This window comes from Rhinolophus ferrumequinum, chromosome 25 (genome assembly GCF_004115265.2).
Source record: "Rhinolophus ferrumequinum isolate MPI-CBG mRhiFer1 chromosome 25, mRhiFer1_v1.p, whole genome shotgun sequence".
In the NCBI taxonomy this organism is placed as follows: domain Eukaryota; kingdom Metazoa; phylum Chordata; class Mammalia; order Chiroptera; family Rhinolophidae; genus Rhinolophus; species Rhinolophus ferrumequinum.
Genome location: NC_046308.1, coordinates 36,272,397 through 36,286,630, shown reverse-complemented (window position 1 = coordinate 36,286,630; position 14,234 = coordinate 36,272,397). Strand labels below are relative to the sequence as shown.

The window sequence follows — 14,234 nt, the reverse complement described above, 5'->3', positions numbered from 1 at the left end:
AAAGAGATTGAAATTTTAAAAAAGAACTAAATAGAATCAAAGAAATGAAGAACGAAATAGCCAGGTTAGGTAGTAGACCTGATAAGATGGAAGAAAGAACCAGTGACATCGAACATAAAAATCTGGAACTGACACAGATGGAAGAAGAAAGAGACTTGAGATTTAAAAGAGATGAAAGAACTCTACAAGAATTTTATGACTCCATCAGAAAAAGCAATATAAGAATAATGGCATACCAGAAGGAGAAGAAAGGGAGAAGGGAACATAGAGTATATGCAAACAAGTAGTCGATGAGAACTTCCCAAGTTTGTGGAAAGAACTGGATCCTCGAATCCAAGAAGCAAATAGAACACCTAATTATCTCAACAAAACAGGCCTTCTCCAAGGCACATTGTATAGAAGCTGTCAAAAATCAACGACAAACAAAGAATCCTCAAGGCAGCCAGGGAAAGGAAGACGGTAACCTACAAAGAAAAGCCCATTAACTATCATCAGATTTTTCAGCAGAAATTCTATAAATCAGGAGGGAGTAGAACCAAATTTTCAAGCTATTGAAAGAGAGAAATTATGAGCCGAGATTAATATATCCAACAAAGATATCCTTTAGATATGAAGGAGGAATAAAGACCTTTCCAGACATATAGAAACTGAGGGAATTTTCTAACACACGAGTTGCACTACAAGAAATACTAAAGGAGGCTATTCAACCACCATCAATAGGAAAAATTGTGCCAACCAAAACATAAAAAGGGGGAGAATAAAATACTGAACTGGAATATGGGAATGGAGAAAGTAAGCATGCTGAAGAAAATGGAATACTCTAAATATCAAACATACTTTTACATAAACTTAATGGTAACCACTCAAAAAAAAAAAATCCAGAACTGACATACATAGCATAATAAAAGAAGAAACAAAGGGGAAAATCACAGAATACCACTACACAGAAATAATAGGCAACAATAAAAAGGCAAAGAAACAATGCAGACACAGTCTTACCAGAAAACTAAAGATGGAATGATAGGAAATCCTCACATATCAATAATCACACTAATGTAAATGGACTGAACTCACCAATAAAAAGGCACAAAGTAGCAGATTGGATCAAAAAACTAAATACAACTATATGCTGTCTCCAAGAGACACATGTCAGCTACAAGGACAAACATAGACTCAAAGTGAGAGGGTAGAAATTGACACTCCAAGCAAACGGTATCCAGAGAAAATCAGGTGTAGCCATACTGATACAGGATGAAACAGACTTCAGGATAAAAAAGGTAACAAGATGGATAGGATAAAAGAGACAAAGATGGCCATTTCATAATGATAAAAGGGACTATACAACAAGAAGAAATAACAGTCATCAACATTTATGCCCCCCGTCAGGGAGCACTGAAATATACTAAGCAACTACTAACAGAACTAAAGAGAGTAATTAACCAAAACACAATTACAGTAGGAGACCTAACTGAATCATCGACAACCATGGATAGATCATCCAAACAGAAAATAAATAAAGAAATATCAGCTCTAAATGACACAGTAGATGAAATGGACATAATTGACATATATAGAGCACTTCATCCTAGAACATCAGACTATACATTCTTTTTTAGTGCACATGGGACATTCTCAAAGGTAGACCATATATTGGGATATAAAACTAGTCTCAGAAAATTTAAGAAGATTGAAATCATACCAAGGATATTCTCTGATCACAAGGCTTTGAAATTGGATATCAACTGCAAAAAGAAAGAAGGAAAAACCACAAATATGTGACATTTAAACAACATGCTTTTAAAGAACAATTGGGTCAAAGAAGAAATAAGAGGAGAGATTAAAATATTCATAGAAACAAATGAGAATGAAAATACATCCTACCAAAATTTGGGGGATGCAGCGAAAGCAGTTTCAAGAGGGAAATTATATCATTACAGGCCTATCTCAAGAAAGAAGGAAAATCCCGGATAAATAACCTCATTTTACAGTTTGAAAAACTAGAAAAAGAAGAACAAATGAAATTCAAAGTCAGCAGAAGGAAGGAAATAATAAAAATCAGAGCAGAACTAAATGAAATAGAGAACAAGAAAAACAACAGAAAAAATAATGCAAGAAAGAGTTGGTTCTTTGAAAAGATTAATGAAATTGACCAACCCTTGGCTATACTCACTAAGATAAAAGACACAAATAAACAAAACCAGAAATGAAAGAGGAGAAGTTACCACAGATGCCACAGAAATACAAAGGATCATCCAAGAATACTATGAAGGGCTATATGCCACCAAATTAAATAACCTAGAAGAAATGGACATGTTCTTATAAACATATAGCCATCTTAGGCTGAATCACAAAGAACTGGAAAATCTAAATAGACCAATCACCAATAAGGAAATTGAATCAGTCATCCGAAACCTCCCAAATGCAAAAGTCCGGGACTAGATCGCTTCACTAGTGAATTCTACCAAACCTTCAAAGAGAATCTAATACCTATCCTACACAAACTCTTCCAAAAACTGAAGAAAAGACAATGCTCCCTAACTCATTTTATGAGGCCAACGTTACCCTGATACCAAAATCTTGTAAGGATAACACAAAAAAGAAAATTACAGACCAATATCTCTGATGAATACTGATGCAAAAATCCTAAACAAAATTCTAGCAAATCTAATGCAACAATGCATTAAAAAGATCATACATCACTACTAAGTGGGGTTCACCCTAGGGACACAAGAATGGTTCAACATATACAAATCGATCAATGTGATATACCACATAAACAAAATAAATGACAAAAATTGTATGATTATATCAATATATGCAGAAAAAGCATTTGACAATATACAACATCTATTTATGATTAACACTCTTAATAAAATGGGTATAAAAGGAAAATACCTTAACATAATACAGGCCATATATGACAAACTCTCAGCTAATGTCATGATTAATGGTGAAAAAGTGAAGCCCTTTGCTCTATGTTCAGGAACACGACAGGGCTATCCCCTATCATCTCTGCTTTTCAACATGGTTTTGGAAGTTCTAGCCAGAGCAATCAGGCAAGAGAAAGAAATGAAAAGCATCCAAATTGGGAATGCAGAAGATAAATTGTCACTTTTTGCAGATGACATGATGCTATATATAGAAAACTATATATATATGCATATATATATATAAAGACTCCATACAAAATCAACATACTAAAGTCCATTGCATTCCTATATACTAACAATGAAATCTCAGAAAAAGAAATACAAAAAACAATTCCTATTGCAATTGAAGCAAAAAGAATAAAATATCTAGGAATAAACTTAACCAAGGACGTGAAAGACCTATACACTGAAAATATAAGACATTTTTTAAAGAAATTGAAGAAAACACTAAGAAATGGAAAGACATTCCGTGCTCATGGATTGGAAAAATCAACATAGTTAAAATGGCCATATTACCCAAAGCAATATACAGATTTAGTGCAATCTCTATCAAAATCCCAATGGTATTTTTTAAGGAAATAGAACAAAACATCAGCAGATTTGTATGGAACCACAAAAGACCCCAAATAGCCAAGGCAATCCTAAGAAAAAAAAAACAATGCTGGAGGTATCACACTCCCTGACTTCAGCTTGTACAACAGGGCAACAATAATCAAAACAGTATGGTATTGGCAGAAAAACAGATACATAGACCAATGGAATAGAATTGAGAACCCAGAAATAAACCCACATAAATAGGGCCGATAATTTTTGACAAAGAAGCAAAAAACATACAATAAAGACAGCCTCTTCAATAAATGGTGCTGGGAGAAATGGAAAACCATGGGCAAAAGAATGAAACTGGACTGCTATCTGTCACCATGTACCAAAATTAATTCATAATGGATCAAAGACTTAAGCATAAGACCTGACACAATAAACTCAATAAACTGCATAGAAGAAAACATAGGTACTACACTTATGGTTCAAAGAGGATTTTATGAATTTGACTTCAAAGTCAAGGGAAAGTAAAAGCTAAAATAAATGAATGGGACTATATCAAACAAAAATCTTCTGCACAGCAAAAGAAACAATGGACAAAATAAAGAGGCAACCAACTGATCGGGAGAAGATTTTTGCAAACAACGCCTTCGATAAGGGGTTAATATCCAAAATATATAAGGAACTCATAAAAGTCAACGACAAAAAGTCAAGCAATCCAATTAAAAAATGTGCAGAGGACCTGAATAGACATTTCTCCAAAGAGGTCATACAAATGGCCAATAGACATCTGGAAAAACATTCAGCATCACTAATCATAAGAGAAATGCAAATAAAAACCACAATGAGATATCACCTCACACCAGTTAGAATGGCTATCATCAACAAGACAAATGATAACGACTGTTGGAACGGCTGTGGAGAAAAACGAACCCTCGTATACTATTGGTGGAAACACAGATTGGTGCAGCTGATATGGAAGGCAGTGTGGCAGTTCCTCAAAAAATTAAGAATAGAATTACCATGTAACTCAGCAATGCTTCTCCTGGGTATCTCCCCCAAAGATCTGAAAACATTTATCCGTAAACATATATATGTGCTCTGATGATCATTGCATCTTTATTTACGGTGGCCAAGACATGGAAACAAGCAAAGTGTCCTTCAGTAGATGAATGGATAAAGAAGTTGTGGCATATATACACAATGGAATACTATTCTGTCATCAGAAAAGATGAAATAGTGCCATTTGTGACAACATGGATGGATCTTGAGATTATAGTGCTAAGCGAAATAAGTCAGACAGAAAAAGTCGAGAGAGACTACCTATTCCTGGGCCTCGTAGTTTTGTTTTTCTGTGCTTGGGGACCCCAGCCCACTGCCGCAACCATGCTGCGCCAAATCATCGGTCAGGCTAAGAAGCATCCAAGCTTGATCCCCCTCTTTGTATTTATTGGAGCTGGAGGTACTGGAGCATCGCTGTATGTCATGCGCCTGGCATTGTTCAATCCAGATGTCTGTTGGGATAAAAAGAATAACCCAGAACCTTGGAACAAAATGGGTCCCAATCAGCAATACAAGTTCTACTCAGTGAATGTAGATTACAGCAAACTGAAGAAAGAAGGTCCAGACTTCTAAATGAAATGTTTCACTAAAAAGCTGCTTAGAATGAAAGTCTTCCAGAACCCATCCGCACAATTTTTCACTTAACCAGGAAACATTTCCCCTCCAAATGCACAAAATCATGTTGGTGTGTTATGTTGGGGTTTACACTGATTAATAAATATCTGAAACTTGAAAAAAAAAAAAGAAAAAAGAAAAAGTCGAGAACCATAAGATTTCACTGATATGTGGGATATAAAGCTGAAAACAACAAAAGAACAAGACAAACAAATGAAGATACAAAAAGTCATAGACACAGATAATAATTTATTGGTTACCAGAGGGTAAGGGGGAGGGGGTTGGTAGCTGACAGTAAAGGGGATCAAATATATGGTGATGGAAAGAGAACTGACTCTGGGTGTTGAACACACAATGTGAGATATAGATGATACATTACAGAATTGTACATCTGAAACCTACGTATATAATCTTTATTAAAAAAATTAGAAATTCTTCCAAAGATATTTAGGAGTTAGTAAATCAAATCTATGCCTTCATATCTACAGATATCATATTCCATCATTAATGTGGATACAAAGCAAAATGAAGCATTAACATGGTGAAATACTTGAGGGGCTAAGAGAAAAAAGATTTCAGTACTTAACAGATTACGTAATATAATTACTGTCTACAACCAATTATACAATAAATGCCCTAAAATAGACCAACCTGGAAGCCTCATTTTCTTGATTCCTTTCCAGAGCAAGTCTACAGCTACTCAGAGATGTAATTAAATATCCTAACTATTCATCTACACCTATATAATTTGAGCATCTATATCTCTGTTGAGAACAATGGATTGTGATATAGTTCAATACGCATTAAGATTTGGATTGTATTGATATCATTCTAGTTGGATAAATTCCTTAGTTTGAGCATTTTCTCATTTGTCTATTTTCATTTGACTGATAAGAAATAGTGACGATAGGAATGGCGGCAGCGGGGCGCACTTTCTGAGTTCTCCTCCGGATCTTATTACAAAAGGGACCTATAACCCATGAAAGAACTCTTTGCTCATCACACAGAACAGCTAAGAGACTCGTGGAAGGATTATTTGAAGGTGCGCTAATTGGGCGAGCAGGGGAAGGAAGGAAGGGAGCGGAGTGAAAACACGCGGGCCCGCGGTGGGGTCCCGGCCGGTGGCGGCGGCAGCGGCTGCGGCGGTGGCGGCAGCGAAAACTGAAAACCGCAAACCGCAAACCGCAGTGGCACCCGCAGTTCTGGGCACGCACGGGATCCCAGGGCGGAACGGAGAGCACAGAGACCAGGAGGTGGGCTCTTTCCCTGCGTCCCATGGCTGATTTCTCCCGCCAGGAGGGTGGCTAGTGGGCCCTAGGGCGGACAAAGAACACAGACTCCGTACCTGGGCCCCTCCCCTCAGCTCTTCCAATCCTACCCCCGCCCTTCCAGAGATTTAAACTGGACCCTGAACTGAGGAGTAGTGGCAGATTACAGAGGAGCCTGTAGTAGTGCTCAGGCTCTGGGAAGACTGACAGGCAGCCCTGACCCAGGGAAAAGGCTGGGAAGAGTGTGATTTTGGCTGGGCTAGGAGAGAAGAGACTCTTCCACCCCCAGCCACCACTTTTTCTGGCCTGCGGGAAGACTGTGACGGGTGGCTGGGCTGGGAGAGAGAAGACCCCTCCATCCCCAGCCCCCACCCTTTCTGGCCTGCCTAGGGCAGGGCAAGTGCAACTACGGAAGCACTCCCAGGGATCAGCAGTAAGCGGCAGACGAAGCTCTGGGCTTTCAGCAGCTCAGAAATCTCCCGCCTGCACCCCCCCATACACACACACACTGAAGAAGTGCCCTAAGACTCAGGAGTACAGGACACAGAGCTGGTGGTGCTACTCTCAGTGTGCATATGTGCAGGCAAGGGCAGACCCTGCACTGACTTTGTAAAAGCTATAATCCAGACCCCTCAAGCCCACGCATTTAAATCTACAGTCCCAATGTCACTCAGGGCACCAGGTGATCGGCTCTGCCTCCGCAATAAGCAGGGGGCTCTTTGGTACAGCAGAGGACAACCTGGACATTACTTGGTGGGCTTAAGCCAAGACTGGCACTGCTTTTTGTTTTGCTTTGTTTTGTTTTGTTGTGTTTTGTCTTTATATCTTTGATATCTTTGCCTGTGTCGAGTGGGGGTTATTGGATGTTTTTACATGTGAATGTATTTGATTTTTTTCTTTGTTGTTGTTGTTGTTCTTGTTGTGCTTGGTGATTTGCTTTGTTCTGAAATTGCCCTACCAGGGCGCAGCTTAAGAGGCACAAGATACAACATATCCAGAGGCCAACTACAGAGCAAAACAGAGTACCACCGCGTTTGACCTACAAGTCACACACCCAGAGGGAATTCTCTACAGGCACAAGAGCCCATAGAGGCCAAACCACATTTTAGTGGTCAACCCTCACGCAGCAGAACGCCTTGCGGTGGGCAGAGCCAAGTCTCACAACGGGTCAGCTTAGGAGTTAACCCCACCTACTCACAAGCAAAAAGCAATTAAAGATCTTCTTGAACAGGACAATATACACAACACAAGAGTCACCTTTGGAGCACACGCAGAGAAGAAGAACAAAGTAGTGCAAGTCAAATATAAAGGACACATACTACATAAGATAACCTAGCAAGAACTAAGAACTCTAGGGGATCTACCTAATACATCAAAGCAAACACAGAGAATCAGCCAGAATGGGGAAACAAAGATACACGTCCCAAATGAAAGAACAGAAGAAACCTCCACAACTGGAACCAAATGAAGCAGACGTAACCAACCTTTCAGAGACAGAGTTCAGAACACTGGTGATAAGAATGTTTAAGGAGCTTAGAGAAGACATAAAGAAGGATGTAGAAATCATAACGAACAACCAGTTAGAACTAAAGAACACAATTACCGAAATTAAGAACTCACTTGAAGGAATTACCAGCAGGTTAGATGAAGCAGAGGATCAAATCAGCGACTTAGAAGACAAGGTAGTAGAGATCACCCAAACGGAACAACAGAAAGAAAAAAGAATAAAAAACAATGAGGATGGCTTAAGAGACCTCTGGGATAACATCAAGCGCAACAACATGCGCATCATAGGAATACCAGAAGGTGAAGAGAGTAAGCAAGGGATTGAGAACATATTTGAAGTAATAATGTCTGAAAACTTCCCCAATCTGATGAGGGAAACCAACATACAAGCCCAGGAAGTATAGAGAGTTCCAATCAGGATAAACCCAAACAGGTCCACACCAAGACACATTATAGTTAAAATGGCAAAGCTTAAAGACAAAGAATCCTAAAAGCAGCAAGAGAAAGACAGAGGGTTACATACAAGGAACCCCCATAAGACTATCAAATGACTTTTCTACAGAAACATTGAAGGCCAGGAGGGAGTGGCAGGAGATACTCAAAGTGATGGAAAACAGGCCTACAACCTAGATTGCTTTATCCAGCAAGGCTATCATTTAAAGTTGATGGAGAGATAAAGAGCTTTCCAGAAAAAAATAAGCTAAAGGAATTTATTACCACCAAGCCAGCACTGCAAGAAATACTAAAAGGACTTCTGTAAATAGAAGAAAGATCAAAACAACCTAACTACAAATTTAAAAATGGCAATAACTATGTACCTATCAATAAGCACTTTAAATGTAAACGAATTAAATGCTCCAATCAAGAGACATAGGGTGGCGGACTGGATAAGAAAGCAAGACCCTTATATATGCTGTATACAAGAGACTCACCTCAGAACAAAAGACACACAGGCTGAAAGTGAAGGGTTGGAGTAAGATATTTCATGCAAATGGAAATGAGAAAAAAGCTGGAGTTGCAATACTTATATCTGACAAAATAGACTTTAAAATGAAGAACATATTAAAAGATAAAGATGGACACTATATAATAATAAAGGGATCGATCCGACAAGAGGACATAACCCTAGTAAACATCTATGCACCCAACATAGGAGCACCTAAATATATAAAACAGGTACTGACTGACATAAAGACAGAGATCAACAGTAACACTATCATAGTAGGGGACTTCAACACACCTCTGACAACAAGGGACAGGTCTTCCAGACAGAAAGTCCATATGGAAACAACAGCCTTAAATGATACATTGGACCACTTGGATTTAATCGATATTTTCAGAGCATTTCACCCCAATGCTGCAAAATACACGTTCTTCTCAAGCACACATGGAACATTTTCCAAGATAGATCATATGTTAGGCCACAAAACAAGTCTTGATAAATTTAAGAAAATTGAAATCATACCAATTGTCTTCTCTGATCGCAATGCTATGAATTTAGAAATGAACTACAGGAAAAATACTGGAAGACACACCAATTCATGGGGGCTGAATAACTTATTACTAAATAATGAATGGGTCAAGCAGGAGATCAAGGAAGAAATCAAAAGATATCTTGAGACAAACGAAAATGAAAACACGATGACCCAAAATCTATGGGATGCCAAGAAAGCAGTCCTAAGAGGGAAATTCATAGCATTGCAGGCCTACCTAAAGAAACAAGAAACATCACTAATCAACAGTTTATCTTCACAGTTAAGGGATTTGGATAAAGAACAGCAAAATAAGCCCAAAGGGAGCAGAAGGAAGGAGATAATAAAGATCAGAGCAGAAATAAATGAAATAGAAACCAGAAAAACAATACAAAAGATCAATGAATCCAAGAGTTGGTTCTTAGAGAAGATAAACAAAATTGACAAACCTTTAGCCAGACTCATTAAAAAAAAAGAGAGAGAGGACCCAAATTAATAAAACCAGAAATGAAAGAGGAGAAGTGACAACGGACACTGCAGAAATAAAAAAAGTTTTAAGAAGTTACTATGAGCAACTATATGCCAACAAATTTGACAATTTGGAAGAAATGGACAATTTTGTAGAGGCGTACAACTTTCCAAGGCTAACTCAAGAAGAAACAGAAAACCTGAATAGACTGATTACCACCACGAAAATTGAATCAGTAATCAACAGTCTCCCAACAAACAAAAGCCCTGGACCAGATGGCTTTACAGGTGAATTTTACAAAACGTTCAAAAAAGAATTATCACCTATTCTCCTCAAGCTCTTCCAAAAAATCCAGAAGGAGGGAAGACTCCCAAACACTTTTTACGAAGCTACTATCACTCTGATCCCAAAATCAGACAAAGACACCAAAAAAAAAGAAAACTCCAGGCTGATATCTCTAATGAACATAGATGCAAAAATCCTCAACAAAATATTAGCGAACAGAATTCAGCAATACATTAAAAAGATCATACACCATGATAAAATGGGATTCATCCCTGGTATGCAAGGGTGGTTCCGCAAATCAATTAATGTGATACATCACATTAACAAAATGAAAAATAAAAATCACATGATCATATCAATAGATGCAGAAAAAGCATTTGATAAAATCCAACAGCCATTTATGATAAAAACCCTTAAGAAAGTGGGACTAGAGGGATCATATCTCAACATAATAAAGGCCATATATGACAAACCCACAGCTAACATCATACTCAACGGGGAAAAGTTAAAACCATTCCCCCTAAGATCAGGAAGAAGGCAAGGTTGCCCATTATCTCTGCTTCTATTCAACATAGTGCTGGAAGTTCTAGCCACAGCAATCAGACAAGAGAAAGAAATAAAAGGCATCCAAATTGGTAAGGAGGAAGTAAAATTATCATTATATGCAGATGATATGATACTATATATAGAGAACCCTAAAGACTCCACCAAGAAGCTATTAGAGCTGATAGATGAATTTAATGAAGTAACAGGATACAAAATTAATATTCAGAAATCAGTTGCATTTGTATATACCAATAATAAAACATCAGACGGAGAAATTAAAAAAACAATCCCATTTACAATTGCTCCAAAGACTATAAAATACCTGGGAATAAATTTAACCAAAGAAGGAAAAGATCTGTACTCAGAAAATTATAAGACACTGAAGAAAGGAATGAAAGAAGATATAAATAGATGGAAACACATATCATGTTCATGGATAGGAAGAATTAATATAGTTAAAATGTTCATACTGCCTAAGGCAATATACATATTCAACGCAATTCCTATCAAACTACCAACGACATTTTTCACAGAAATAGGACATATAATCCTAAAATTTATATGGGACCATAAAAAACCCCGTATAGCCTCAGCGATCTTGAGAAATAAGAACAAAGTGGGAGGTATAACAATACCTGACTTCAAATTATACTACAAGGCTACAGTAATCAAAACAGCATGGTACTGGCATAAAAACAGACACATAGATCAATGGAACAGAATAGAAAGTCCAGAAATAAATCCATGCCTATATGGCCATTTAATCTACGATAATTGAAGCAAGAATGTACGATGGGGTAAAGACAGTCTATTCAATAAATGGTGCTGGGAAACCTGGACAGACACATGCAAAAAAATGAAGCTGGACCACCTCCTTACACCATATACAAATATAAATTCAAAATGGCTTAAAGACTTAAATGTAAGATCTGAAACCATAAAATTGCTTGAAGAAAATATAGGAAGAAACTTCACAGACATTACCCGGAGTAAGATTCTTACTGATATATCCCCTCGCTCGAGGGAAGTAAGAGAAAAAATAAACATGTGGGATTATATCAAACTAAAAAGTTTTTTCACAGCAAAGGAAACCATCAATAAAACAAAAAGGGATCCTACTGAATGGGAAAAAATATTTGTCAATGATATATCTGATAAGGGATTAATATCACAAATCTATAAAAAACTCATTCAACTCAACTCCAAAAAAACAAACGACCCAATTAAAAAATGGGCAGAGGATTTGAAGAGACATTTTTCTAAAAAGGACATACAGATGGCAAACAGACGTATGAAGAAATGCTCAACCTCACTAACCATCAGAGAAGTCCAAATAAAAACCACAATGAGATACCACCTCACCCCAGTCAGAATGGCTATCATCAATAAATCAACAAACAACAAGTGCTGGCGCGGATGTGGAGAAAAGGGAACCCTTGTGCACTGTTGGTGGGATTGCAGATTGGTGCAGCCACTATGGAAAACAGTATGGAGGTATCTCAAAAATCTGAAAATGGAACTACCGTATGATCCAGTAATTCCACTCCTAGGTATCTATCCGGAGAAATCCAAAACTCCTATTCAAAAATCTTTATGCACTCCTATGTTTATTGCAGTACTATACACAATAGCCAAGACATGGAAACAACTGAAATGCCCATCAGTAGATGACTGGATTAAGAAACTGTGGTACATGTATACAATGGAGTATTACGCAGCCATAAAGAAGAAAGAAATCTTACCATTTGCAACAACATGGATGGACCTAGAGAACATTATGTTAAGTGAAATAAGTCAGACAGAGAAAGATAAGTACCATATGATCTCACTTATATGCGGAATCTAAAGAAAAGAATAAGTGAATGAACTAATCAGAAACAGTTTTGGAGTCAAAGAGGAAAAACTGAGGGTTGCTAGATGGGCGGGGTGGGTGGGGGTAAAGGGGAAGGTGAGTGGATTAGAAAACAATCAGTAACCACAAGATGTCCATGGGATTTTGAAAATTAATCTGGGGAACGTAATCAATAATGTTGTAAAGATTTTGTAGGGTATCCGATAGACGCGTGTCCCATTTGGGAGACCATCTCAGGGAAGATGTAGATGCCTGATCACTGCACTGTACATTGAAGCTGAACAATAATGAATGCCAACTATAATATTATATATATATATATATATATATATATATATATATATATATATATATGTATATATAGGTATGTATACATTTACAAGAGGCAGAGTACAGATTGGGAGTGGAAATAGTGGAAATGGGATGGCTTGGTGCGATGTCAGAGAGATAGTGGATGGGGTGCGGGGGGTCCACAGTGTGAGGGATATAAATGATAAACGTCTAAGTAAAAAACAAACAAACAAACAAAAACAAAAACAAACAAACAAAATAGCTCATAGACACAGACAATAGTTTAATGTTTACCAGAGGGTAAGGGAGGTGGGGGGTGGTAGATGAGGGTAAGGGGGATCAAATATATGGTGATAGAAGGAGAACTGACTCTGGGTGGTGAACACACAGTGGGATTTATAGATGATGTAATACAGAATTGTACACCTGAAATCTATGTAATTTTACTAACAATTGTCACCCCGATATATTAAAAATAAATTTAAAAAACAAAAATTAAAAAAAAAAGAAATAGTGACAAATGTAGACATTATCCTGGGGTTTTCAATTGTTTAGAAGTTAGCAGCTAAGTTGTATTATGTAAATGATAGCTTTTAGTAGTTATGTCATACAAGACATTTCAACTTTGCAAACAATTGAAATTTTTGAATCCCACTACAATGAAAATATTTCAATTCTGCAATTTGTTTTGCATTTTTTAAATTTAAATTTTATTGTGGTAAAACATTTAATGTGAGATCTACCCTGCTAACAGATGTTTAAATTTATAATTCCATATCGTTAACTACACTCACAATGTTATAGGAAAGATTCCTAGAATTTATTCATCTGAACTTACCGACACTGATACCCTTTGATTAGCAACTCCTTATTTCCCCCTTCCCTGGCCCTCGTAACCCCCATTCTGCACTCTGCTTCTATGAGTCTCACTATTTGCTTTTTATTTTTGTTTAAGGAAAAAGTCACTGACTAAATATGCTGAGAATGTGAAACTACTACTACCAGTGTGTGCTGTGGTCAGCTGTCTGTTACAATGCTTGAGTTTAAAGGTGTTTGTGAATCATCCAAAAAGAGATGGTGTTTTTAATTTCAGTTTTTACTTTCATGATCTTTTTTACTAGGATCCAAAGTACAGTAAAATTGCTTATTTATAATTTTCCTGACTTCTACTTACAATGCTTGTTCAATTTCTTTGATCCTCTCTTATAATTAAGAATTACTGGTTGATAATTTTATCTTCTAAAAAATTGGAAGTGGTAAGATAGATTAATACTCTCCATATATACTAAAGAAATTTCAATAAAAATGAATTTAGGTTCTATTAGACTATAAAGAACCTGACAATAAACACTATTAATTTATCATTGATTCTGCATTATTTAGCACAGTGCCTATGAC

The 14,234-nt window shown here is 37.1% G+C and overlaps 1 protein-coding gene across 1 annotated transcript; it reads left to right on the top strand.

Moving 5' to 3' along the window:
• Window positions 1-4,790: 4,790 nt before the first annotated feature.
• On the top strand, window positions 4,791-5,276 carry LOC117017699 (cytochrome c oxidase subunit NDUFA4-like). The gene has a single exon (XM_033098195.1). The coding sequence runs from the start codon at window positions 4,857-4,859 to the stop codon at window positions 5,103-5,105; it is 249 nt and encodes an 82-aa protein (XP_032954086.1). The 5' UTR covers window positions 4,791-4,856; the 3' UTR covers window positions 5,106-5,276.
• Window positions 5,277-14,234: the final 8,958 nt, after the last annotated feature.

Bases quoted from the DNA above. Each gene is read 5' to 3' on its own strand.
- LOC117017699 (XM_033098195.1), top strand. From the start codon at position 4,857: ATGCTGCGCCAAATCATCGGTCAGGCTAAGAAGCATCCAAGCTTGATC.